The 25,847-nt window shown below is 41.3% G+C and overlaps 3 protein-coding genes across 7 annotated transcripts in view; 1 reads left to right on the forward strand and 2 right to left on the reverse strand.

Moving 5' to 3' along the window:
- Nucleotides 1-3,025: 3,025 nt before the first annotated feature.
- trpc2a (transient receptor potential cation channel subfamily C member 2a) lies at nt 3,026-10,828 on the forward strand (the record flags this gene model as incomplete). Its single annotated transcript, XM_080844593.1, has 14 exons — nt 3,026-3,040; nt 3,279-3,971; nt 4,310-4,510; nt 4,772-4,936; nt 5,027-5,201; nt 5,630-5,830; nt 6,291-6,453; nt 6,557-6,649; nt 6,857-7,049; nt 7,271-7,398; nt 7,872-7,944; nt 8,023-8,155; nt 8,313-8,595; nt 10,786-10,828. 14 exons carry the CDS (start codon nt 3,026-3,028, stop codon nt 10,826-10,828), a joined length of 2,559 nt encoding a protein of 852 aa, XP_080700719.1.
- A 796-nt stretch (nt 10,829-11,624) lies between these two features.
- On the reverse strand, nt 11,625-21,759 carry LOC308370514 (protein sel-1 homolog 3; the record flags this gene model as incomplete). Its single annotated transcript, XM_080845174.1, has 23 exons — nt 11,625-11,726; nt 11,816-11,915; nt 13,585-13,712; nt 13,870-13,979; nt 14,222-14,309; nt 14,508-14,598; nt 15,201-15,284; nt 15,351-15,502; nt 15,806-15,979; nt 16,096-16,158; nt 16,296-16,436; nt 16,860-16,979; nt 17,279-17,458; nt 17,885-18,087; nt 18,214-18,357; nt 18,481-18,610; nt 18,875-19,007; nt 19,108-19,169; nt 19,254-19,369; nt 20,092-20,213; nt 20,650-20,776; nt 21,054-21,549; nt 21,700-21,759. 23 exons carry the CDS (start codon nt 21,757-21,759, stop codon nt 11,625-11,627), a joined length of 3,126 nt encoding a protein of 1,041 aa, XP_080701300.1.
- An 854-nt stretch (nt 21,760-22,613) lies between these two features.
- stim1a (stromal interaction molecule 1a) overlaps nt 22,614-25,847 on the reverse strand; it is a 39,073-nt gene continuing 35,839 nt past the window's right edge. For all 5 annotated transcript variants that reach the window (XM_080844878.1, XM_080844876.1, XM_080844877.1 and 2 more), the window contains one exon: nt 22,614-25,408. In XM_080844878.1, the coding sequence (XP_080701004.1) occupies nt 24,859-25,408 (550 nt within the window). In that variant the 3' untranslated portion in view covers nt 22,614-24,858. The remainder of the gene's footprint in view (nt 25,409-25,847) is intronic.

The following is a 25,847-nucleotide window of genomic DNA, read 5'->3' on the forward strand; positions in this document are numbered from 1 at the left end:
GCCATACATTCTACATGACTAATTTTACTACTAGACACAAGACTTCACACTAAAACTCTTTCATCTATTTCTATCAGTCTCTGTACTTATAGCACCAACTTATAGCACCAACATATCTTACCTCTATCCAAAGGGCCTGTTGCACGACAGTCCCAGGAGGAATGCGCCCTCTACAGTTGGGTATCCCACAAGTCCGCTGCTCTCAGGGAAAGATCAAGTCTTTGTGGCCAGATGATGAAATGGACCAAGTACCAGCTCCTTCCTGCTCTCCCTCTCTGTATGAAGAACTCTGTCTGTAATACATGCACACACACACTCACACACACACACAACTGGGGAGGATCTCTCTACCCTGTCCAAGCACAACCCGTCACCAAAGGGAGAGAGGAGTGAGACTGAGAGCGAAAAAGACAGAGAGGGAGAGTAAGGCAAGAGAGAGAGCTAGAGCCACAGAGAGAGAGAGAGAGAGAGAGAGAGACAGTGAGAGGGAGAATGAGAAAAAGAGAGACTGCGTCAATGATGCAGATTGTCGTGGAGAGGCTGTATTCCTGGTAATCTAAGTGCAGTAAAAGCCTGTGCCATTTCAACAGACTTAATTAAAGTGATTTGATTGTTTGCGCGCTCTCTCTCTCTCTCCCAACATAATGGGCTTCAGCAAAGGTTCATTTGTCCCAATTTTGTGCTCACCAGCTCTCACTCTCAAATTACCTACCTTTTAATCCATCTAATGACCGAGCATCGCACTTAAACTTCCCTTCAATACCGACTGTGAATATGAATAGTGAAATCAAGAGGGGCTGTCAAATGTGTCAAAAGAACGGACATCTTCATCTTCACCGGAGAACGTAGGAACACGCACTGCACCGCACGGTCACAAGGCTTTTTATGGAATATTTACAGAATAGAGGATAATAACAGACTGTCACCAGTCCGTCTAGCCGCTTCAATACTTTCATTTTCCTCACTATAGCTCATTAATCAGACCTTAGGGAAGGGAGCCATAGCTTGTCTCTAACATAATACAGTTAATGGCACATTCTGTTTTTTGTGAAGAGGCATTCATGATGGCTGTGCTCTATAATTCCCATCCAGGACACATCACCGAGAATAAAGAGTTCTGAATATTCATATGTGATTAATTAAGTAGCGGTCCAGCAACAGCATCATTTGTAACGATTACAATCAGAAGCGGTATAATAAATCCTGAGAGATCCAACAGACTCATTTAAATGGTGGCCAATATGATGTATAGGCCTGGAGTACAAGCCATACATTTCACAGTAGAAGTATTGCACTAGCTTTAAGCAGTTCAAAGCCAAACTGAGACTGAACTCAGAAAGCAGAGAATGACCATGTTTAATTATTGAACACCTTCCCAAAGACTCTGGGAAATGGCGCCTGTAAAGAGTCATGTCATTATGGCATGTCATTGATTCTACATAAATACTAGAACATAATTCAATCAAGATTGGTCCGTGCTTGTGCTACGAGTGACAGGTCACAGCAGAGGAATACAGTCTTGTCGTAATTGTGGTGATACAGTGTGCCAGGTTGTTTGCAGGATGCCATGTTCTGCCTTCGTAATCATCATTTCATTGCAACTGTGACAAAATTACGATCTGAACACAAGCCCCTTTGGTGGGGCAATTGGGGTTTTTACAAGATACAGTGGCCTCAAAGCACACTTGACATGTTCATGTTCATGTTCACTGAGCCACTCAGCAGTTGCAATTGCTAACGGGCTTAACCCAAGAAATAAGAATTAGCTTGGTGGTGGGTAGCGCTCTTCTAACGTCCTGGCAGGCTTAGTCAGAGAGCTGCCATATCCCAGTGGTGTAGTCCAGGGTATACGCAGGTATACGGAGAATACCCACTTATTTTTCAGTCAGCATTCCGTATACCCACTTCTCGAAACAGGGTGTTTATCCTGTGTTGTATGGGCTGCTTAAAAATAAATTAGAGTATACCCACTTCTCTAGGGACCAATACACCACTGCCATATCCCCTGTGCCATGAATATCCTTGAATATCAGTGAGCTACTAATGCTGATGCTCTCTCCATCACCTGTCAGTGTTTTGGTGGTTCAATACTGCCCTGTCACATTACAGGGCTATTTGCGCCTGTATTTTTGTAGACAGTATATACCACAGACAATGAACTTACACTCATACCTACTATTTACTTTATAAAACTGCGGCAATCTCAACAGATTGGAGGTGGACACAGAGGTTGCAGGTTCAAAGGCAAGTCCAGTACCCCATTTACCACACGCCCCCTGGGAATGACGCTTTTTAAGTGCAACTCCCATACCCCATATACCCCCAACCCTGGGAGTGCCAAAGAACACACGCCAAAAGAGATACAGAAGGCAGGTCTTACACATGGACATGACTTAAAACACTATTGGTGGACAGATGCGCTAACCAACACAACAAACCTACACAGGCATCAAATGACACAGCCTCCAGACAAAATGAGAAGAGTAATACACACCAACAATAAACCCAAAAGGGGAGACATAAACCACACCATTTGAGAACATTAGGCACAGAATTTTACATAAGTACACACACAAAGCAATATAGGTCAAACTATTACACACACAGAAGTGCGCTACCGCCCTTTATGCTACAATACATACATTTTGTATGCCAATAAGGCAATATGAGGAGGGTATTCAGAAAGTGTTATATGTTATTCAAACATATATGTATGTATTCAGTGTATTAATATTGTCATTTGCAAATTTGTCACAAGGTAAATTAATTACTTTTACAATGAAACGATTCTGTTCTAAAGTCCTTAAGGAGGTATGAGATGGTTGTGTGTGTTAATTGGTCTACTTCTCCTGGGAGGTGGCTGTTGTTGGAGTCAGGGCAGAGTACACTGCACACTGAAAATGTTTCCCAGATGAGAACTAAAAGCAGAGCTGAGTGGGCTTCCGTCAGTCGCAACCGTTGAGAAGAATCTTTGCAGAAACAAAAGGAACAAATTGGACAAGTGTATTTCACAACATAAGGAGTCATGGAAAATATCACGGTAAGTCCATGAATTCTCTTCTACAAGATACAAGTGAGATTATTTTCATCACAATTACCCTACCTAAATGTTCTAATCTACTCCAATTTCACCTTGTTGCTTGACAAACATGACATATTATTGTATTATTAAATATATAAAACTAGGGTTACGCTTCCTTTGTTGCTGTTTCATCAATGAGCATGTGTTTAATGCATTGCCAATCAACAATAAACTGGTCTTATTTTTTCAACAACAGCCAGATCAGTGGAAAGTTATTGTGAACAAAAAGTTACGTTTTCCTCCTGAGCTGATTGCTGCCATCCATGAGGGAAATGTTGGGCTTGTTAGCAAGCTGCTGTCCACCGGGGACGGCATCATTCGCCAGCTGGATGACTCTGAAGACAGACTATGGAGGGAGGCCCTCAATCTCTCCATCCGCCTGGGCAAAGAAAACATGATGACCACCCTGTTTCTGGGGGTCAAGTTTGACTTCCGTCAGATCCATGAAGCACTCCTTGTCGCCGTGGATACCAACCAGCCACGGGTCGTGAAGCTTCTGCTAGACCGGCTTGACCAGGAGAAAGGCAACAAGATGGACGTGCGCTCCTTCTCGACAGCCATCTTTGATAGCTCAATTGACGACTCTCAGTTTGCCCCAGGGGTGACTCCGCTAACGCTAGCCTGCCAGAAAGACCTGTATGACATTGTCGCTATGCTGACCCAGAGGGGCCACGACATCCCCCTGCCCCATTCCATCTCCTGCATCTGCCTGGAGTGCCGCAACGCTCGGCAGTACGACCTGCTCAAATTCTCCCTCTCCCGCATCAACACCTACAGAGGAATAGCCAGCCGTGCCTACTTGTCCGTCACTGCAGAGGACTCCATGCTCACTGCCTTCCACCTCAGCCGTGAGCTCCGCAGGCTTTCCAAGAAAGAGCCAGAGTTTAAGGTAGGAACAAAACTAATGGAACATTCCATCCACAAAGTTTGAGAGACATGAGTATGAGACATGACCTTATTACCATAACAATAACCCCTTCAACATTTGCTAACAGTAATGAGTTAAAGAGAGAGACACTTTTCTAGTTGTTAAATATAGACTTCTGAAATAAATCTATTTATATTAAGGCATATGTTGCCATCAGTTAGTGAAAAGCACCAATAGAAGCTTAAAGCCTAACCCACCCACTGGGTGTATCCCTCACCTTTACCTCATTTCAATGTGCGGTTCTATGTGTGCTGAGACTATGAATGCCGTTGTGCATCTCTTGCATGTGGTTTCCCCAGCCCCAGTACCTGAATCTGGAGGAGTTGTGTCAAGAGTTCGCTGTGGAGCTCCTTGCCATGTGCCGGAACCAGAGTGAGGTCACCACAATCCTGAACAACTGTGAAAGTGACAGCGATGACGACGAAGATGACCGAACGTTCGATGAAGGAATTCCCAACTTATCCCGCCTGCGTCTAGCTGTCAACTTCAATCAAAAACAGGTCCAAGCATGAGAGTGCAGTCTTATTTTTTTGATTGTCTGGCTAATGAATCAGCTTATTTGCAATTAAGATAAAACGTAACACAATGGTTGACAAGGTAAAAAGGTAAGTCTATTAACCAATCATGCATACTATTAACATTTGAATACAGTGCATTACAGAAAAAAAACTGGCTTCATAATGACAGTTTACTAGTGGCGTATTTGTAGGATTTGCGTTATAGGATTTCAAAAATCTCCCTGATATCATCTGGCCCTACAGTTTGTGACTCACCCCATCTGCCAGCAAGTTCTCTCCTCCATTTGGTGCGGTAATCTCTCCTGGTGGAGAGGAAGTAAAACGGCATGGAAACTTCTGGTGTCTCTCGGCATCTTCCTCACCATGCCCTTCCTGTGTCTCGTCTACTGGTTGGCCCCCAAGTCCAAGGTTTGGGGTGTTTGAATGATTTGTTCAGGTTTCTAACTGTTTCAAATTAGATTCGGTCTTATGTGGTTCCTTTGTTCACTGTTCCAACAGATGGGGAAGAACATGAAGATCCCTGTGATCAAGTTCTTGCTCCATTCGGCATCTTACATGTGGTTCCTTATCACTCTTCTGGGCGAGTCTATCTTCATGGAGATTTATCGAGATGACTTTGCTTCGCGCAACCAGAACTTCCTTCACAACTCTCTACACATGGTTTGGGTGGTTGGTAAGTCATGAGGTCAACGTTGTCCTTCAGTTAATTCATACTGTCCATACTATAGCCTACCTATCCATACTCTGAGTTGTAAATAAAAGGTTAGGATCATTATCTTGCAAATTTATGCATGTGTAAAAAATCCTTCAGAACAGCCTTCAAAAGTCTTCAAAGTTATCGAGATCATTATCTTGCAAATTATGCATGTGTAAAAAATCCTTCAAGGCAGCCTTCAAAAGTGAGTGCCATGTCCACATGGTGTGGCAGCCGTGGCCTACTGGTTAGTGTAACTTCACTTCACTGTGTGTGTGTCACTGGGTGCTTTGTGTGTCCCTTCCCTGGATGGGTCAAATGCAGAGGTGGAATTCAGAGTGTGTGTAAATCTACACCACCTCTGCCATAGAGTCACTTTCACACTTTCACTTTTCACACATTTTCAGGTTTCTTCTGGTTTGAATGTAAAGAGGTCTGGATCGAAGGGCTAAGAAGCTACTTCCTGGACTTCTGGAACATTCTGGACATGATGGTGCTCAGCATGTATCTGGCCTCTTTCGCACTGCGAGTTGTCATCATGTTGAGGGGATACATTGTGTGTCAGGATTCAAATGCTGTTGAAGAATGTGTTTACTTCACAGACTCAGGTTATAACACATTTGCATTATCACTGAATTTATGACTGTTGCAGCCATTTTATCGCAAGTGTAATGAAACTGACACACCATGTCACAGCTATATTTTCCCAGTTTGTATTTCAGTACAGACAGTATTCATTATTAGATACTACATTAGACACTAAAGCAGGGGTCTCAAACTCAGGCCCACGGGCCAATTCCGGCCCCCCAAGCGATTTTATCCGGCCCGCAAAGGTCCATTGATTAATACAAAAATGTAAAGTTCCACTGATTTAAATGGGCCACCCCAATGTTTACCGTAAAAATCTGACCCCCCAATGGCCAGACTGGACGCTCATCGGCCCACGGGTAATTTGAGTTTGAGACCCCTGAACTAAAGGGTTCTCTTATCCCTTTCCTTGCTACTGTTCTCACAGTTTCCTCTACTTGGTCTCACAGTCTACCTTACTCATCTGGTTTGTATTGTCAGTGCGACAGGACTGGCGACAGGAGGACCCACAGTTCCTCTCCGAGATCCTATTTGCCGTCACCAGCATGCTCAGCTTCACCCGCCTTGCCTACATCCTGCCCGCCCACGAGTCCCTGGGGACCCTGCAGATCTCCATCGGAAAGATGATTGATGACATGATGAGGTGAGATATGGCCCGACAGCACATCGTCGCCATAGCTACCATTATTGAGATATGTTCTGTTTTTGATGGAAATACTGGAGGTATTTGACTTCCTTCTTTTCAGGTTCATGTTCTTGCTGATGATAATTGGAACTGCATTTCTCTGTGGACTCAACAATATATATGTGCCTTATGTTATCTGTCCACACCTTGGGAAGTATGTCATCTTACACATATTTTATTGTATTGAATTGAGATGATGTAGCACCTGTTACAATAGGTGCTGTTAGACAGAAACCAGTCTAAAATAACCACAGAAATGTTGGAATACTCAGCAGAATTCACCTGTAGGTGAATAGAAATATCTTTCATTCAGCCCTATTTCAGAAGATTGATACATTTATTGAGATGTTTTTTTTTTCAGGTTTAATGAAACAATAAACTTCCTGTTCTGGACCATGTTTGGAGTGGCCAACCAGGATTATGTGGATATGCCAGCATATGTATTAGCCGAATTTATGGGAAGAATTCTTTATGGGGTATTCACTTTGGTAATAGTCATCGTGCTTCTCAACATGCTTATAGCTATGATTACCAATTCCTTCCAAAAGATTGAGGTGAGTTTTTCTTTTCAGGTGCTTCATTAATTTATGCTCCTTTGTGCAGTTGCATTATTCGTAGTCCAGAATATTTGTCTGTCTCATCTCACCTATCTCGTGATGTAAACACAGCAGTATCCATGCATATCTGTGGCTGTCTTGAAAGTGTGTGGCAATGAGAGTAAGTGAAGAGATATAGGAGATGATTTTTCATGCAAGTATGTTCCTCTGGCTGTCAGGATGATGCTGATGTTGAATGGAAATTTGCTCGCTCTAAACTGTACCTGAGCTACTTCAGAGAGGGCCTCACCATGCCAGTGCCCTTCAACATCATTCCTTCACCCAAGGCCCTGTTCTATGCCGTGAGGTGGGTGCATAAGCTAATAGTCGGACCATTACAAATATGTTTATCTGCGCATAGGGACAATAAGGAAAGGCAGCTCGTACAGCTACATGATTAAAGACCAGGTTGCCTACACTCAGTCACGAATTAGGCCTTAGGATACAAATTCCTGATCAATATTTTAGCCAGACTACGATAATTCACAACAATTTCATAATTATTCATTTGATTTGATTATGGAAACTGGAAAAACTGAGCACTGGTCATCATTCATCAACATTATTTCAGTTTGAAATGGTTTCTGTCAGTTTTAAACAGTGGCATTTGCAGCAAAACACTGATCAATTCTGACTAGATATCAGTTTGTTTGCACGCATGTTTTGCTGGCACTAACTGTTCCCATGTGAAATAGGGAACAGTTACATTTTAAATGCTTTACAGCAATCATGTATTCTCTGTTTTATAATAACATGCATTAATTACCTGATATTTTGCAGGGGCACCTTTCGAATGCTTTGTTGTTGTTGCAGAGGCAAGAGCGATCCAGAATATCCTCCAATAGCATCAATGGTACGTTAATGAGTCAACGGCACTGTTCATGCTTGATCATTGCATTTTAATAGAGCCTTTTCTGTTGCCACTTCACAGTCCAACAGCACACTTAACAACAGTGGGGGACAAGAGGAGAGCCGTTTGCCATATCGCGTGCAGGTTATGAAGGCCCTGGTCCAGCGCTACATTGAGACGGCACGGCGTGAGTTCGAGGAGACTAAGCGCAAAGGTAACGCAGATGTGGCATATCAAACCATCTGTAAAATGATCAAGATAGACAGTTATACCAATAGGTGGATCTGGTAAAGCATTTTTAATATATATTATGTTGGCTTGAAGTTTAAAATTCAAATTGGTATGTGTGAATCTGTGAATGTCTGCCACAGATGTGGGAAACAGGATCACAGAGCTGAGTATGGTTGTGGGAAAAGTGCACGCGGAGATGAAGAACCTCCACCAGACCCTTGCCAGTGGTCTGGAAAGCCAAGGCATAACTACCCCCGCAAATGAGGGCAGCAACATCCTCAGCAAATACATCATGGGAGCCAAAAACAACTTCCGGGGCTTCGACAACAAGGCAGCGTGGCAAAGAGGCTCCTCACCTCTGGAGGTGGCTGTGCACATAGAGGATGAGCAGGCACAGCAGGAAAAGAAGGATGAAGAGACAAGGCAGGAAAAGAAGGATGAAGAGACAAAAGAGGGAAAGAAAGATGAAGGGATAAAAGAGGGAAAGAAAGATGAAGGGATGACAGAGAGAAAGAAAGATGAAGGGATAAAAGAGGAAAAGAAAGGTGAGGGGTCCAAAGATGGAACAAAAGATGAAGGGATGAAAGATGGAAAGAAAGGTGAGGGGTCAAAAGATGGAAAGAAAGATGAAGGGATAAAAGAGGAAAAGAAAGATGAGGGGACAAAAGAGGAAAAGATGGAAGAAGAGGATAAGCAGAACAATAAGGGTGAGGGGTCAAAGGAGGAAACTAAGCCTGAATGGACAATGAAAGAAAAAATAGGAGAAGGGAAGGAAGGAAAGATGGAGAGGAAGAGGGAGATTGGAGGGATTGCCTCGGCAGATGACAAGAGGCTGGAATCTGTCTCGCCAGGATCTTTGAATAGCAGCAAAGACATCATGGGAGCAAATAACAACTTCCGGGGCTTTGACAACAAGGCAGCATGGCAAAGCGGCTCCTCACCTCTGGAGGTGGCTGTGCACATAGAGGATGAGCAGGAAAAGAAGGATGAAGAGACAAGGCAGGAGAAGAAGGATGAAGAGACAAAAGAGGGAAAGAAAGATGAAGGGACTAAAGAAGGAAAGAAAGAGGAAGAGACTAAAGAGGGAAAGAAAGGTGAGGGGTCAAAAGATGGAAAGAAAGATGAAGGGATGACAGAGAGAAAGAAATATGAAGGGATAAAAGAGGAAAAGAAGGAAGAAGAGGAAAAGCAGAAGAATAAGGGTGAGGGGTCAAAGGAGGAAACTAAGCCTGATTGGACAATGAAAGAAAAGATAGGAGAAGGAAAGGAAGGAAAGGTGGAGAGGAAGAGGGAAAATGGAGGGATTACTTGGGCAGATGACAAGAGGCTGAAAACTGTCTCGCCAGGATCTTTGAATAGCAACTTTGCTTCCACGAGTACCCAGGAGGTTTCCACTCAGAGGAAAACAGAGAGCAGAACTGCTAATGGGACTTCAGAGACAAAGATCAGCAATAAGTAGCTATGCACTTCATTTTCCATTTCAATCACTTCATGTTAGAAACACAGCAGAAATCAGTAATTAAATCAATAAGGGCATAAGTCGCCTTTTACTCGTCTTTACACTTTACCTTTACTTGTCTCACACAATGGCATGCTCCTCACACACTCTCTCAAACTCTCATATCTTCTGTGTTATACAGTTCAATCTGTCAAACATGGTCTTGAGCTATTGTTCCCCTTTTCTCTGCTGGGACATGCGATTGTTAAGTAAGGCTTATTCCAATTTGGCAGAATAGCCATGACAAAAAGTGCAATCGGCAACAAACGCTTGGCACAGCAGGCTAGTGAAGTTCTTAACTAAGCTTACACACCTATTCATGCTGCTACATTCAAACAGAACACTATTTGATAGTTGTCAAAAAGGATGGATGGGAACTAACTAATAAACTAATAACTAATAAACTAAAGTGTTTCATATTGATAGACAAGCACAATCTATTTTAGTAGTACCTAAAGCTAGTACCAAAACAAGACAAACACAAAACATTATTGCTAACTGTGGTAAAAGCAAGATAATGTCCTGTCTCAATGTAATGCTGTCTGTAAAGTTAGCTCTTCCAACTGTTTGGTGGACCAGCAGCTCTGGATTATCTTTTGTGTGTGGTGTGTCATGTCCGTCATCGTGTGTCAAGAGGTGTACAATGTCATATCACATGTAATCAGGTGAAACACAAAAATGCTTTACAAGGATGTAATCCAATGAAACTATCTCTGATTCCATTGTATTTTGTTCAAAAATCATCTCTAACAACACACACTTTAATAGATTTAGCATGGGTGTGAACACATGCCTTTGAGCTTTTAAGACACACGTTTTGACTGATGACTACTTCATATGACTTCCATTCTTGTTTAGACTGGTTGGTAAGCGATGGGAGCCTTTAAGTAATAATCAATAGAACATTATAACAACATACAGCAAACATAATTCATAGATTTTCCGTCCATTCACTTCAAGTCTGACATTTCCATTAGAGGAATCCTTTTTTGAAACAGTCATATGATGTAGCAGTTAAAACCATTTACTTATCGTCTCATTAGTATGAGGGACACTGTTATTTCAATTAGGCAGGATACCTTGAGACTTGGCTGTTCCTGTGTGGCTGTGTGCAGGTCTCAGCTTGCTGAACACCTGCTGTTTGTGACAGACCTCTGAGCCCTCTCATGTGACCACACTGGTATTCATTATCATTACCTGGAGCACAGGTAGCCTCTGGGGGACAGGAGCAGTGAGCCAGGAACAATAGCCCAGCTTTGTGAAGCCATGCTTCAACAGTCATGCCATCAAGAGACTACAGAAAGCAAGCACAAGGGCCTGGGAAATGCCAACCTGACCAGGTACTGGTAAAAAAACAAAAAAAAACATGTGTATACCAGATCTGCTTGTCTGCAGCAGCAGGAACAATAACATATAAAAATAGGTTTCATGAAAAATGACCATGAATCTATAACAAACAAATAACATCATCGTTGTCACCAAGGGCATGTCTCTTAATGTAGCCTAGTTTTTAAGTGACAGCGTGGTAATGTAAGAATTGTTCATTTTAACAAGCAGTGGAACAAATCTGAGAATAGCTTTCTTAGTCAACACATTAGACTATTAAAGGCATGGCCTGCTAAATTTAAATAACACGTCCCTTTTTTTAACAGCAATGCAGCACTGTGTCAGCCCAAAGGTTTGTCATTACAGATCATCAGAAAAGCCAAACTTAGCCTTAACAACATCACGGATGCAGAGCTGGCTTTGTCTTAGAAAGAGCTTAGGAGCTACCTAGCTGGTCTGCTAACCAGCTAAACTTATCAAACATAAATAAAAGAAGAGAAAGACACATTAAAGGGATGAAATAATTTACTGTGTCATTCATTATTAGTGAATCCTAAGTGTGGCACACTGAGGCTGTGCTGAGTGATATTAACTGAATGTCTGATGTCCCTTCCCACCTTGATGGGGGTCATGTGATCTGAGCAGTTTCCATGACATGTCGTCTGAAGATTTTGGACAATACAAAGACCACCGCTATGGTGGCAACTGTCACAGCAACAGTACTTGACGTCTGAAAGACAGCAAATACACAACCATGTTTGAAAATACTATTGAAAGCCAAAAGAAGAAATAGAATGACATGTCTTTTCAATTAACTACCTTGAGAATAAAATCTGTCTCCCAAAATGACTGTAGATATATATTGAACAGAGCAAGACTGCAAGGTACGTATGCATCTGTGGCATTTGAATCTCTACATCTGTTTGGCAGAGGGGAAAAAAACATGATGTTTGCTTTTTCACAAGAAACTGTTGTATACATTATATGGGCCATTCTACCGAATTCGTGTAATATGCAGTCCCTCAACAATAAAAACTATTTACAAAACAATTAGGTATTTAGGCATAGATATTTAATTAGAAAATGTTATGGTCTATATAAAACCAATGCATTACATGAGATAGTGATAAGCTAAATATATACAAAATCATCATTTATAGGGTACTTTCTATTGGGAAGTAGCTGTCCCCAACCCTGACATCTAAATTTCAATGCCTTTAAATAACACTTTTCAATTTTTTTAGATTTTTTTCAATGATTTAATTTCAAAGATCTTTATGATTGGGTTGAAATAGAACTTGGAATATTTAGATTTATTGTGGGTTTAATTTTTAAATCAATTTTCTATACTCAAAAAATCATGTCCCTAGTTTTCATGTCACTACCGAAACACAAGAGTTTTAGTCCATTGGCTGAGCCTGTGTTTTAGCCACGACTCTGCATTTTTGACCATGCAGTGACACTGCATCTCTGACCCTCATGGTTGAATGGTAAGTAGCTAAATCCCATAGTTTTTATATAAATGTGTTCCAAAGTCTGAAAATCGACGTGTAACCTTAAGAATTGTCACTACCGAAACGCATGTTTTCTTCAATTAAGTAAACCTTTTGGGGTTTCATGGAAAATCGTATGTTTGTATGTGTGTTCACCTCTTCAAAGATGTCTTTGCATGCAGTGTGCTTGTTAGAATTCTTTATTTATGCTTAAAATTAGCTAGAATTGTCACTACCGAAACAGTCACTACCGAAACATATGGTAGTGACCTGATGATTTCAGTAGTGACAAAATGAAATGGTAAGTAGTTCAATCCGATAATTTTTTAAATAAATGTGTTGTGTGGACTAAAGGGTGGCCCAGAGCACCTTTTGGAAGATTTTGGGAGAGAAATGAACATCCATCCAACAGTGCAGTCACTACCGAAACACTGGATGTCACTACCGAAACAGTGCAGCACTACCGAAACACAGGATGTTTTGTAAAAAATTAAGTATATTGAGTAATCAACTAAAATGTTATGATACTGATTGGATTAATGTATGTTCAATTTCATCAATCAACAACTCTGGAATCAATATGATCAGTATTTTGCATTTTACAAAGAAATATTGCACTTAGATTTTGATGAATTGTATAAATTGAACTTGAAAATTTGGTAAAAAATTCATTTTTATGGATTTCATTGTGAAAACCTTCAAGAAATATTTGTAAAAATACTCTTCAGAGAAGGGAAGGAAACACAATCTGAACAGGTCAATAATAATACTTTTTTACTATAGTAAATGTGATGTTTCGGTAGTGACAATTTTTGGAAGAGGAAAAACATTCCAACACATTCTGCAAATACAATATTAAAATTGACTGTTCTTTTACTAGATAAGTGTACTTTAGATATGGTGCAATATACATACGGACAAAGTTTTGGGAATAAAACATTAAAAAAATCTAAATATTTCCGACCTGACTTTGCACCAATTCGGTAGAATGGCCCATATATTGTATATATACATATTGAATTAATAAATGCAGATAGACAGACAGACAGACTAGGCAAAAACTTAACAAAACATTCTCGAGGAAAGAGTAGCTACCTGCGGTACAGTGCTGTGAGAAGGTCTTGTCTGTCTGATAGGTAGGGCCGCAACAAGTTCAATTCCACCAGCAAAAATAATGGCAATGTCTCCCCCTCCTGGACAAGCAGACCTAGACTGAACCATCCCTGTGGTACAGAAGGTGAATGAAAACAGACTGAAAACCCCCACAGTTAAGGCATGTACAGAGTAAAGCATTGGACAAAAGCAGTGGATCAAAAGAATTACATAGACAGGGTTCCAGTAACAGGGTGCAAAGGTCAATATAGGAAACAAGGGGCAAACCTGGGGTTCACCGCTGAGAGTAGCAAGCTTGTACATCTCTGCAGCTTTGGCCACATCTTTCTGACCAGTTGCATTACGACTAGAGAGCAAGTCTCCCATTTTTATTAAAGCTGCAAAACAAATATCATTAAACCGTCACAAAACAACACAACTGTCATAGAGACGCAAAGATGAGTTGTTACACAACTTTCGTGGTAAAACAGCTGCATGCATTTGCAAATGAAATGTAACTAACTGTTGAACGGACACTTGCTGAAATCAACCTCTACAAATGCTTATGCTTTGTGTGACATGCCATGAAGGAGACACATTGTCACATGATGTTGTCCTGATGTTTATTTGAGTCAGTTACCGTGAGCATCTGGATCTTGACTCTGAATGGTGAGATTGTAGTATCTAAGCATGCACTGTTTCACAAAGGCCTGGGTCAAAAAACCTCCCTGTGGAGAACAATACTCAGTAAGTTAGTTTCATGAATGTCTTACTCCTGTAACACCACATCCATACAAACAATGCAGAGGTATACGGTATGTTCATGCAGTTTTCACACATTACAATATATTAATATATAAAAAATGCAATAACGTACATCTCATTTGACAGAAATGTAAATGTAATTGCAAATGAAATGAACTCACAGGGTTTTGTTCGCACAAGTAGGCCACATTGAACTGGGCCGAAGCAAATCCTGATTCAGCTGCCATCAGGTAATAAACGAGAGCCATCAACCTTTGAAATGGGATGCATTGGTTAGGTTTATCACACTGTAAATCACACAAGGCCCTCATTATAACCTGTATAGTTTAAATCAAGGTTTGCTTTTACCTTATACGGTTAATCAATGGAAGTACGCTTACTAAAAATACAATTTAACTTCTGATTTACAGTACCAGTCAAAAGTTTGGATACAAATAAAAGTTTTCTTTACTTTTATTATTTTCTACATTGTACATTTATACTGAAGACATTTAAACTACGAAAGAACACAAATGGAAAGATGTTCTAAACAAAAAAAAGTGTTATCTACCATGAAGAAAATGATAAAAGTAAAGACAAAACTTTTCATACAATCATAAACTGTCATTGTACTGCACTGGAGTAGCAAGATACTTCTGTGAACTGAAGTGAATTAAGAGAGTTCAGAGGATGCAGTCCAAAAATACGACTGTGAGGAAACTATTAGTCACGTACAATTAGCATAAGATGTTCCCCTTCTGAAGGTTAACAGCCATGACTGTATCTTAATATATCCTACCCTGGTTGGTAAAACCTATTGTTGTGGCAATGGTGTCTCCTGGCTGTAGGGCCTCCTAAACAACTGTAATAGTTACCATTTTTCTTTAAAATAGGCATCAAGGCCTTTCCGCAAGATTGTGCCAAGGTAACCATTCTGTTCCGATGCCCATTTTGCCCATCTGAAAGTGAAAGACAGAGCATTACATGGGGGACTGGCAGGTTAACTGAACATGGCATTGAGTTACTGACTAGTGACGTGTGGTACGTGCATAACGGCATGTTCAGGACGCCTCCTCATCCGGTTCGGAAGCCCCTGATTCAATATCTCAGCCAGATTGATAGCTCCGTCCACATGACCCCTTTGAGCAGACTTCTGGAAGTAGTGATATGCCATGAGCTAAGATATATAAAAAAAGAAACATGAATTACTATTAGCTGAAGGAGAAGCAAAATATATGCGGCAGCTGATAGTAGGAACTGTGCTTTTTTCAGCAAATCCACATACTGAAGAGGGTGTTAAACTTCTGGTAACACGTCTGAGCCAGCATTGAACTAGGGTGATGTTCCCCTTGGGAACACCAGTTTCTGCCAATACAGCAAAAAAGCCAGCGTGCAGTTTCATTTCCTTTCCCCCATTACTCTGCTGTAAGCAAGGTCACGCTAAGAGCTCAGTTAGCGTTAACACACTTAACACACTTGCCTGATCCGCTGGTCTCCCTGGATACAGCCCTTGGGAGTGCATGACCCCCAGGTTCATGGCTGCGTCTGGGCTTCCCTGGGCATCAGCCTGCTCCCACAGCTCCACAGCGCGCCCATAGTCCTTCTCATAATGCTCGTAGTACCAGCCCAGAGCATTCATTGCTGGGACAAAGCCCTGTGAGGATGAGGTAGCGCAGGATGTTAGATGTTATGACACAGAAGGTGAGGCATTCCTGGTATTAAAATAACCCTATGTATGCTTATTTATGTTATGGTTTACTGGCAACAAACCCGCTCTATGGCTTTCTTTAGGAATATGACAGCCTTAGGGATGTCTTGTTCAACACCCCGTCCCTGACAAAAAAAAAATGAAATGTATCATTATTTATGATAGTGTATAATTTAAGATTTATGATTCTTTTTTCACACTTTGAAGAGGGGATAGTCATGACCAAATCAAGTTAAACATTTCTCAGAGGGGGATAGCTGACCGTGAGCAGGACAATGGCATAGTCGTACATGGACACTGGGTCCTGAAGTCTAATGGCCCCTCTCTGATAGTGCCTCACAGCAGTCTGGATGTCTGGAGACACACCATGCTGACCCCAGAACAGCATCCGGCCCATTGTTTGCTGTGAAAAAGCAGTCACCACATTACCAGTGAGTAATGAGTTCAAGTAAAGTCATATTTAAGTAAAGTATGAGTAAAGAATATGAGTAAAGTATATGAGCAAAGTACAGTATATGAGTAAAGAATATGAGTAAAGTATATGAGCAAAGTACAGTTTATGAGTAAAGTAATACATGAGTTAAGTATATGAGTAATATAATATATGAGTAAAGTATATGAGTATACGAATAAAGTATATGAGTGAAGTAATATATGAGTAAAGTATATGAGTTAAGTAATAAATGAGTAAAGTTTATGAGTAAAGTATATGACTAAAGTATATAAGTAAACAAATAAAATATATGAGTAAAGTATATGAGTTAAGTAATAAATGAGTAAAGTATATGAGTAAATTATACAAGTTAAAAGCCAATGAGCATCATACCTCTGCTCCTGCCACCCCATTCCGTGCTTGGAGTTTTAACCAGTGGAAGAGGTCATGGTTCTCATTAGTCTGAGACTTCAGTACTTCCTCATTATTCAGATATATGGCCTCCACATAAGTCTATGTCAGCAAGGATAAGCACAGGGTAAATTACCGCTCACACACAATATATATAACATACTGACTGTATTAATATGTGTAATTACTATTAAATATATAGTGCAGTATAGTATAGTGGAACTTCACAATCTCAGTGTGTCTGGGTTGTAGACTTAAATTGAATGTGCCTTCCAATTGCCTTGTTGTAACATTCACTAAAATACATTTAATAATATGGAAAAGGAAAGTGGGTGGAGAGAAACAACAACAACAACAAAACCAGCCACCCACTTTGTTCACTGACAGTTTGATAATGCTACCTGCTGTGTGGTGAGGTTTTGACGATCAGCAGATGTTTGTTTAGCGATGTTGGCGTAGTAGGCATAAGCCAGGTCAGGGTCAGGAGGGATGTTCTCATCACCTAGATGGTGCAGATGCCCGAGCCGCAGCAGCCCCAGTCTCCAGTCCCGCTGGGCCGCCAGCAGAGCGAGCAGCCATGCCTGGAGGAGAGAGGAGAGGAGAGGAGAGGAGAGGAGAGGAGAGGAGAGGAGAGGAGAGGAGAGCTGATCTATGAACTAACTCAAAACTAGGAATTAGGGACGGGGGTGGGGGGCTGTAAAAGTGACATTCTACAAACTTTAGTGTTTAAGGGCAGGTCAAACATTCCCTGATTTTTGGAAGCCTCCTATAAAATAACCTACACACATAGTAGGTAATGTTTTGATTGATTAACTGCCAAGGTATCTTGTTAATACTATGGGGTTGACACAGCTCTGCAAAGGTCAGCAGTGACTGTGATCAGTGATTGATGTTTTGCATAGTTTCCCTGTACCTCTTCCTCGTGTCCTCAAAGGAAAAGAGTTGAGACACAAGTGACAGGACACAAGTAAAGGAATACGAGATCCACTCAGTGTATGCTCACACACCCGCATAGGACGTGTCTTCACGCCAACACCACTGCTGTACAGCACCGATGAGAGGTAGAGGGCCCTGTTGTCCCCAAGGCAACCAGCCTGCAGCAAGAGAGGCAACACCCTGCTGATGACTCTTGTATCCACTGCCTGGGTCAGTTTATTAAGGCTCAGGGAGTACAGAGCCTTGCCAACGGAGGCTGGACTAACAGATGGACCTGGGTAACACAGCGAATATTGAGAAATAATGTTATGTTTGGAATTAAAAGAACTGTACACTGAGGCTTTATTGAAAGCAGAAATGCTAAAACAAGGAAAAAAGTATATATGATTAAATGTTTTACCATATTTTTTTGCCAACTTTTCTGCTATGCGAACTGTTTGACGTCTCTGGGGTGAACCAGGGGCTTCCCATGACTCACACTGTGGTGTCCTGACTTGGGACTTGTCTTTGGATAGCCACTGGCTGTATGAAGCAACACAGACATCTGAGTATAAATGAAACACCAGTTAGAATGGCTGACCTAGAGTGGTTGAGACAGGCTCTGGTATGTATGTTTCAGTAGAATTGCTTGCCTCTTACGCCATCTGTTGTACAACTTAGGTATTACCTGAGTGTACATTCTCTCTTGCTCTTTGTAGGTAGCCAGCGATTTTGAGCTTCAGTTCAAATTCAAAACTATGACAAGACTGGAGCCATTCTGTCATAAGTGTTATAGGAGGTGGTATGGGGACTTCAGACTGTCAAAAACAACAATAACAAAACTGACATGGGAACATATTTTACCTTTTGGATTATGATAGTGCAGAAGGCAGTATTACCTTTTTTTGGGGAAAAGTAATTTTTCTTAGAAAATACAATAATAGACTACTGAAAGTGAGTGGCTTTCTACAAGAAAAAAAATATTCAATTGCATATTTGATGGGTTCCTATTCCCACAGTTTTAAAATCCTGCCAAATATATTTTCCCCTTTAAGGCCCTGCTGCCTGTTCAATCAACTCACCTCACTTTGAGGAGGCATCCTGTTTCTGTAATAAACCATAGGTCCGTAGTACCCCTCAATGCCTTTAACAAATTCACCTCCGCCAACCACAAAGTAGCCATCTGTGTCATCCAGGTGAAATGCTATATCAAATCTGTTGGAAATATCATAATAATGTGTTCCGTCTCCTGACATGACCTTTATAATTTTGTACCTGTACATACAAACATTCAACTGAAATGACGCACTCTTACACATGCTCAGAGTTCTGTACAACATAGTGCTCTCCATCTCTGCACATCATGGTTATCCTGACCTGTAGATAAGAGTTTGTTTTCATTACCACTGAACCACGGTTATAAGAGTACTCTGTTCTTTTGATTGATGAGGTGTTTCTTACCGTCCAGCCATCCAGCTCCATGTTGAGATGGCACCACTGCCTGAGTGGCACTGTGAACTTGGAGAGGAAAGCTGACGACACTCCTGCTTTCCCATGCAGCTGGATGTGTAACTGACCTGAGGGGGGCAGTTAGAATAATAAAGGCTTTGAAATGAACAGATTGAAGATAACGCCCCTCTGATGCTATAAGAAACCACTTCATTTCAAGCTTGGATAATGGCCACTTTAATGGAATTTTTGCAGTTCTCCTCACAGTTTTGGTGCAGTCTTATCATTATTAAAATACAATTAGTTTGAGTTAGCCTTTTCTTTTTAACCCATATGTGTTCAAACCTGAAGCAGCTTAGTAACACAGGGCTTTTTTTTAGCATAGATATCAAACATCTCACCATCTAAACAATCTCTATGCACTTCTGCAAAGCCTACTTATAGACTAAAGAACAAATCGTTTCCCTTCTGTAAATGACTTTCCACATATTTGTTGGTGCTTCTGCTTAATATAAAGCTTGACAAAAAGATGCTACAAAACTGCTATGATAGATCATATCACAATGTCTATTATTTTACTTTCACCTGATTGGTACCACTGTTTATTTTTTCATTAGCTGCATTTCCCCTGTAGGCTCAATCTTTGTGATGATGACTGTGATGTGGACAATGGTGTTAAATATTATATAGTATGCATGAAGGATTGTATTAGGATGTGAATCATGTCATAGGCAGAGCGCACTGTCTCATTTCAGGTAAATTCCAATGGCTACATTATATATTAGAAAGATATTATTAGAAACACAAACCATGTATCCAAATATGGATGGAACTAGTGTTGCATCAGTACCTGAGCTCCTAAGGAACAACGAGGGAGAAGCATAACCCTTCTTTGAGTCTACATGATGCAGCACCCCACACAACTGCTGGCCACAGGGATGGAGCTGGTATATCCAGATCGAGAAAGCACACCTTTACAAAAGCGTGAACACAAGGAACCCCAGTAAATTACTGCTCTTACAAAGTGGCAGAACACCAGAAGACACCACTAAAGACACCAGACAGACAAACGGATGTCTGAATAACTGATGGCTAAAAGCTCTATCAAATAACAGACTCTGAAAAGTGACCTGAACCTGAGTGAGGTCTAGATTATGTGAAATCCGTAAAAGCAGACAATGTGAGGTAACTACCAGTGGTGTAGTCCAGGGTATACGCAGGTATACGGAGTATACTCACTTATTTTTCAGTCAGCATTGCGTATACCCACTTCTCAAAACAGGGCCTTTATCCTGTGCTATATGGGCTGCTTAAAAAAAATTAAGAGTACACCCACTTCTCCAGGGACCACTACACCACTGGTTACTATACAGAGCAGTGCACACTGAGTGGTGTTCTCGTGCCTCACCAGGGATAGAGAATAGCTCTGAGCCGCGAACTCTCCAGAGCACCATCGCTGAAGGGCTGAAGACTCCTTATGAGGCCAAATTTCTCCCCAGTGGAGGCATACAGTGTTGACAGGAAAATCGCCACCTCTGAACAGAATAGTCAGGGTTAAAAACAGTGACGCATACACAATGCAACCCTCCTAGCTGTGCAGATATACGTATAACTGCCATATTAATAGAGACTGTATATAATATATACATTATTAATATCTGGCTAATAATAAACTGAAAATGCATTTTAAACTGTTGAAATTTCACAATGTACTTTGCAATGGATACATTGAATGTTCATGTATTATTCTGCTCTAACTTCAAATATTTCACTTCAGTTGTGCGGTTGTATACAATACGTATAGTAACCTACCCTGTTCCCAGGGACACTGTAGGATTCTGTCTTTATTTGCTGCCCACAGCCTCTCCATGCCCCAGCTCAGACACAGCTGGTGCTGCTTCAGAGGCCTGCTGAAGGGGTCCCGGAACTTCAGCAGCATCATTGTATGAGCCGGTGCAGACATATACCCGTCCACACCTCCATCCTCACTGACCCAGGCCCGCAGCATACCACTGAGGACCCACGCCGAGGGCTGGACCATCCAGTCGGCTTGGTACACAAGCCAGTCAGGCAGGGTGAGAGGCACTGTCCTTACCTTCGTGGAGCCTGGATGACAGGTCCAGTGCCTACTGAAGACAGTTGACATGTCTCCAGTGTTGAAAGACACGAGGGCCTCTAAATGGACTGCCGATGGTTCAGAACATGAATAGAGAACTTGCAGAGAGCTGGATTCCACTTCCTCTATTTGGTTTAGAAATCTTACATCATCCAACATGTGGTGATCCCCAAGGCATTCAATGACCGTAAACTGAGTTAAACAGAAAATAAGTTGTCACTCTTCACAGGAGACATGCTAAAATATTAGTTTCTCTTTCTATTCGTAACCAGTTTCAAAGCCTGACATTAAAAAGTCCTTCAACAGCGTTTAAAACAAACCAAAGATAAGTTGCTTACTCACCAGCAGCACATTGTGAACCATCAGCCTGAGCAGGGGACACCTCCATTCTAACCCCTCCATGTCACCGTGGACAACAACATATGTTTGACTTGTTTTAAGTATAACTCTGTATGTATGTCCATGTATTAATCGATTTCAGTCACTGAATCTGTCAGGTTAAAATACCTCCTCTAAAACAATGCTGTAGCCAAGTCCACAGTCTTACGGTCTCCAGTAAGGTTGGTCGTCCAGGCTTGACTTGAGTGACTCCGGGATGATATCCTGCTCGGTCAACATAGTTAAGTAGTAAGCAAACAGTATGGGTGGCTCCACCTGTTAGTGCACACCACAAAGGCAAAGAAAGAGTGAGACAAGCAGTTCAGTGTATGAGTCGTTACATTATTAACTTTCTGGTTGTTCGTGGTGCATTCAGTTGAGAAAACAGAGATAATAGATAACTAACGTAAAAGGTCAGTAGGCATGTCATAATGAAGCGTTTCCTTCCTCAATGACTATGCATCTAGATTTCAGAGGATTAGAAAAACAGCATAGTTCAGTGTGCTCCGTTTAGAGGTAATGAACCTCATTCAATGGCTTAAATATGAAGCTATGTAGACAGGCTATTCTAAATGGGAGACAGCTGTTTTTTTGAAGTGATGCGAGCTCCTGTTATGTTTCGAAGCCAACAAGCCTAGGCCACATAATACATGAACCAAACACAGTCAATGCAAATGACACATACTCATCTGCCTAACAAGCCTGGTTAGGACTTAATAGCTACTTGTAATTGAAGATTAGGCTATCATCACCTACTATCATGGATCAAGCAGCAGCCCCCCCCACCCCCTCGATTTATTAATGTGTGCAAACAAAGATGAGAAGATGAATCCTTCTTTTAAAACTTTTTATTGCTATCATGCAGGAGTGCCATAAAATTTGTAATACTTGAAGAGTCACAGAAGATGCAAAATCCTTCCTTTTTTCCCCCGTACAAATGCACAATCACAAACAGAAGCTCAAAGGGAGATAAGTAGATAAATAACTGCTCAAATGTTTTTCACTCCCTTGCCCCAGCAGCACAGGTGTTGCAACAGGTTAACATGCATCAACAAATTGCAGTGCATTTTACTAATAACAGATATAGATTGGCACACACCCACACACACAGAGACACACACACACACAAAGAAAGCAAAAATCCATTTACAGCTTTTACGTGCAAGAGAGGTACAAATGACGCATCGTAAATGACCTACACCACACTGTTATTATAAACTGCTAGATGAAATACAACTTTTCACATTTTGATGAAGCACTGTCATCCATGCCATCTTCTGCTCCATACTGGAGAGTTTCCATGAAGACGGGAGGGGTCCTATGCAACACTGCTGTGCTTTCTCAGGAGTTTTGGGAGCTAAATTCAGATGTGACTTTTTGAAATGAAATTTCTGTCATTTTTCAAAACAACAAACAAAGGAACTTTTTGTCATCTCATGATAACCAAATATAATTTGATAAATCAAGGCACTATGACGGTTTTGGAAGAGCCAATCCAGAACGTTAGGGGGATAACCCACATGACAAATGCATAGTGCCAACCAGTAAAATACAAGCTCAGGCCCTTTTGAAAGTTTCCAAACTTTTGCCATGTAAACATTTTTAGAGAAGTGTGCTTGGGGATCAGCACCAGAGGATCCGAGTGAGGTGTGGGTCATGGTACCAGGAGTGCCGGAGGCACATTTTTACTGCCATAAAAATATAAAATGGTGAAATTATTGTGGAAATATATGAAATTTTCTATATGTTCTTCAAAGCCTCATTACCAAATAGATATTTATGATATATCTGAACTCTAGACACTGAAATCAGCACAAGTGTCTCTCTAAACTACATCTTTGGTTTGGCACTTCAGATCTGGACAGATACATTCCAGCCACATATGTTCAGGTCAAATAACTACACGGTTCAGGAACAGAAGACAGCTCACTAGGATACAAACAAGCACTTAACAGATATGACCAGTGATTTTGACAGGGACCTACAGGGATTTTTTATTATTATTTGACTTAAATAACTTACTTGTATAATGTCTATCTACTACTGACCAAGATGCTTTAAAGTGAGCATGCTGACATTACCTGCATGCATCCAAAGTCAGAGTATGGCCCTAGGAGTCAACTTTGTTGTGACAAGATAATATTAAATTAACGAAACGACAAAGAAGTTTACTAACACCTTTCAAAAATACATTCTTTTTTAGTTCTGCATATTAAGAGGGCTTGATAACTTTCTTTTTATTTGTCGATTTGGTCTCAACAGTAAAAAAAAAAGATCTGTTTAAAAATGTGTTCCGACAACCCCCTAAGGCCTTGTCCATGACTGTGACTCACCACTCTTCTATTGACTGTAGATGTTTTTTTTTTACTGTAGCTGTTTGCCAACAGGGCAGAATACTACAAATTCAGCATTAGTACAAGATATTAAGGAAGGTTATCACATATACATACACATATATATATTAATAAATATATATATAGCTCAGCCCTTTTCTACCTTCCTAGCAAGGGTCATGGGGTAGCTCAGAGTTGGGTTGTTTATCGACTACCAGGAAGGTGTGACGAAGGTGGCGAAATGGAGCAGAGACGATGAAAACTGAAATATTCTGTTTCTGTGAAAGGGATGTTAACCAAGCAAACACCTAAGAACATTCAAGATTTCAATCAAACGAAGCTAGACATGCAAAACGAAAAGAGATAATAGGACAAGTATTAAGTCTGAAGAGGGATGCGTCCCTTTGAAAGACTGGCACTGTTTCCTGCAGAATAAATAGTGCTTTGCATTATCATATGCAACCCAAACCCAAAAGAGGAAATATTTTGTCATTAACCAAAGACAAAAAGAAACACAATGACATAATTTACTTGCTGGTTGCTCCCAAAAATCATAGGAAAAAAAAAGTACCTTACAAAACCTTCAAAAGGCAACTGTTTGTGCCATCGTTTGTAACCAGTGTATTAAAGAAAAAAAAAATGTAATACATATATTTGGACATCTGCTTTAAAGACAGAAAATTATTCTTTACCATTAAAAACAACAAAACAAAGACTAAACAAAAAAAAGCGTTGACCGCTATAAAGCAGTCCAGAGTTCCTGTGTATTTTGTAGATTATTTTCAGCTTTTTACTTCTTCTGCTTCTTGAAGATCTTTGTGAAGGTGTGTTTCTTCCGGCTGGCAATCGAGTCAGTGTCTTCGCCCGTGGAGCCGCTGTCCTCCTCCAGGGGGCTCTTCTTGGCGGACAGCTGGGGGATCCGGCTGTTTACCTTGTAACCGGCCACCCCGGGCTGCCCTGTGGGGGAGGGTGTGTCCGGGTCGGTGGAGTTTGGGCTCAGGGAGCGTGAAGACTCAGACATGGAGAGCTGGACGGCCTGGACGGCCTGGGCGCTGTTGATCTCGCCGAGGCTGGCCGACTTCTCAATGCCGTAGGTCTTCTTCATGAGGATGGGGCTATCGGGGACCGCCTCCGGATAGGCGTCCTGCACGCGGCCGCCTCCATTGGGGGTGTGGCCGTGCAGCGGCTGGGGTCCGGCCTCATCCACTCGGGATGCGGGGTCGTGCATCAGGGAGGTGGGCTTCGTCATTAGGCCCTTGGAGCCGCCGTAGGAGGCAGAGAGCCGCTCCCCTGCCTGGGAGATGCAGAGGGACGATTCAGAGTCGGAGCGGTTCAGGTCCCTGTGAAGGAAGCACACAGAGTGGCTGTGGAGGCTGACATGACAATGAAAAAATGGTTTCTGATTGAATAGCAGCATTCATGACGGACACTTGTTCACAACTGCGATATTACCTTCAAGGTTCACAGCTAATATAAGCTTTGAAGGTCACAGAGGGAACACCAGTTGAATGCAGATGCAAAATGCAGTTTAGGAATTTACACATTTTAAATATTATATTGCATGAATGGAACATCATGAACAATAAATCATCACTGCAAATGTTTTATGGAGCTTGTGGACCGAATTTCTACAGTTCCCAACAGTATAAATTAAACATATCAAACATTAGGGGCTGTCGTGGTCCAAGTTCAATGCATGCTTGAAATGTTTTGCTTGTATAAAAAAAATATATATATAATTAGGCTTCTAAAGTATAAATTAGTAATGCACTCAGAGCA

The sequence above is a fragment of the Sprattus sprattus genome (assembly GCF_963457725.1).
Source record: "Sprattus sprattus genome assembly, chromosome: 9".
NCBI classification, from domain to species: domain Eukaryota; kingdom Metazoa; phylum Chordata; class Actinopteri; order Clupeiformes; family Clupeidae; genus Sprattus; species Sprattus sprattus.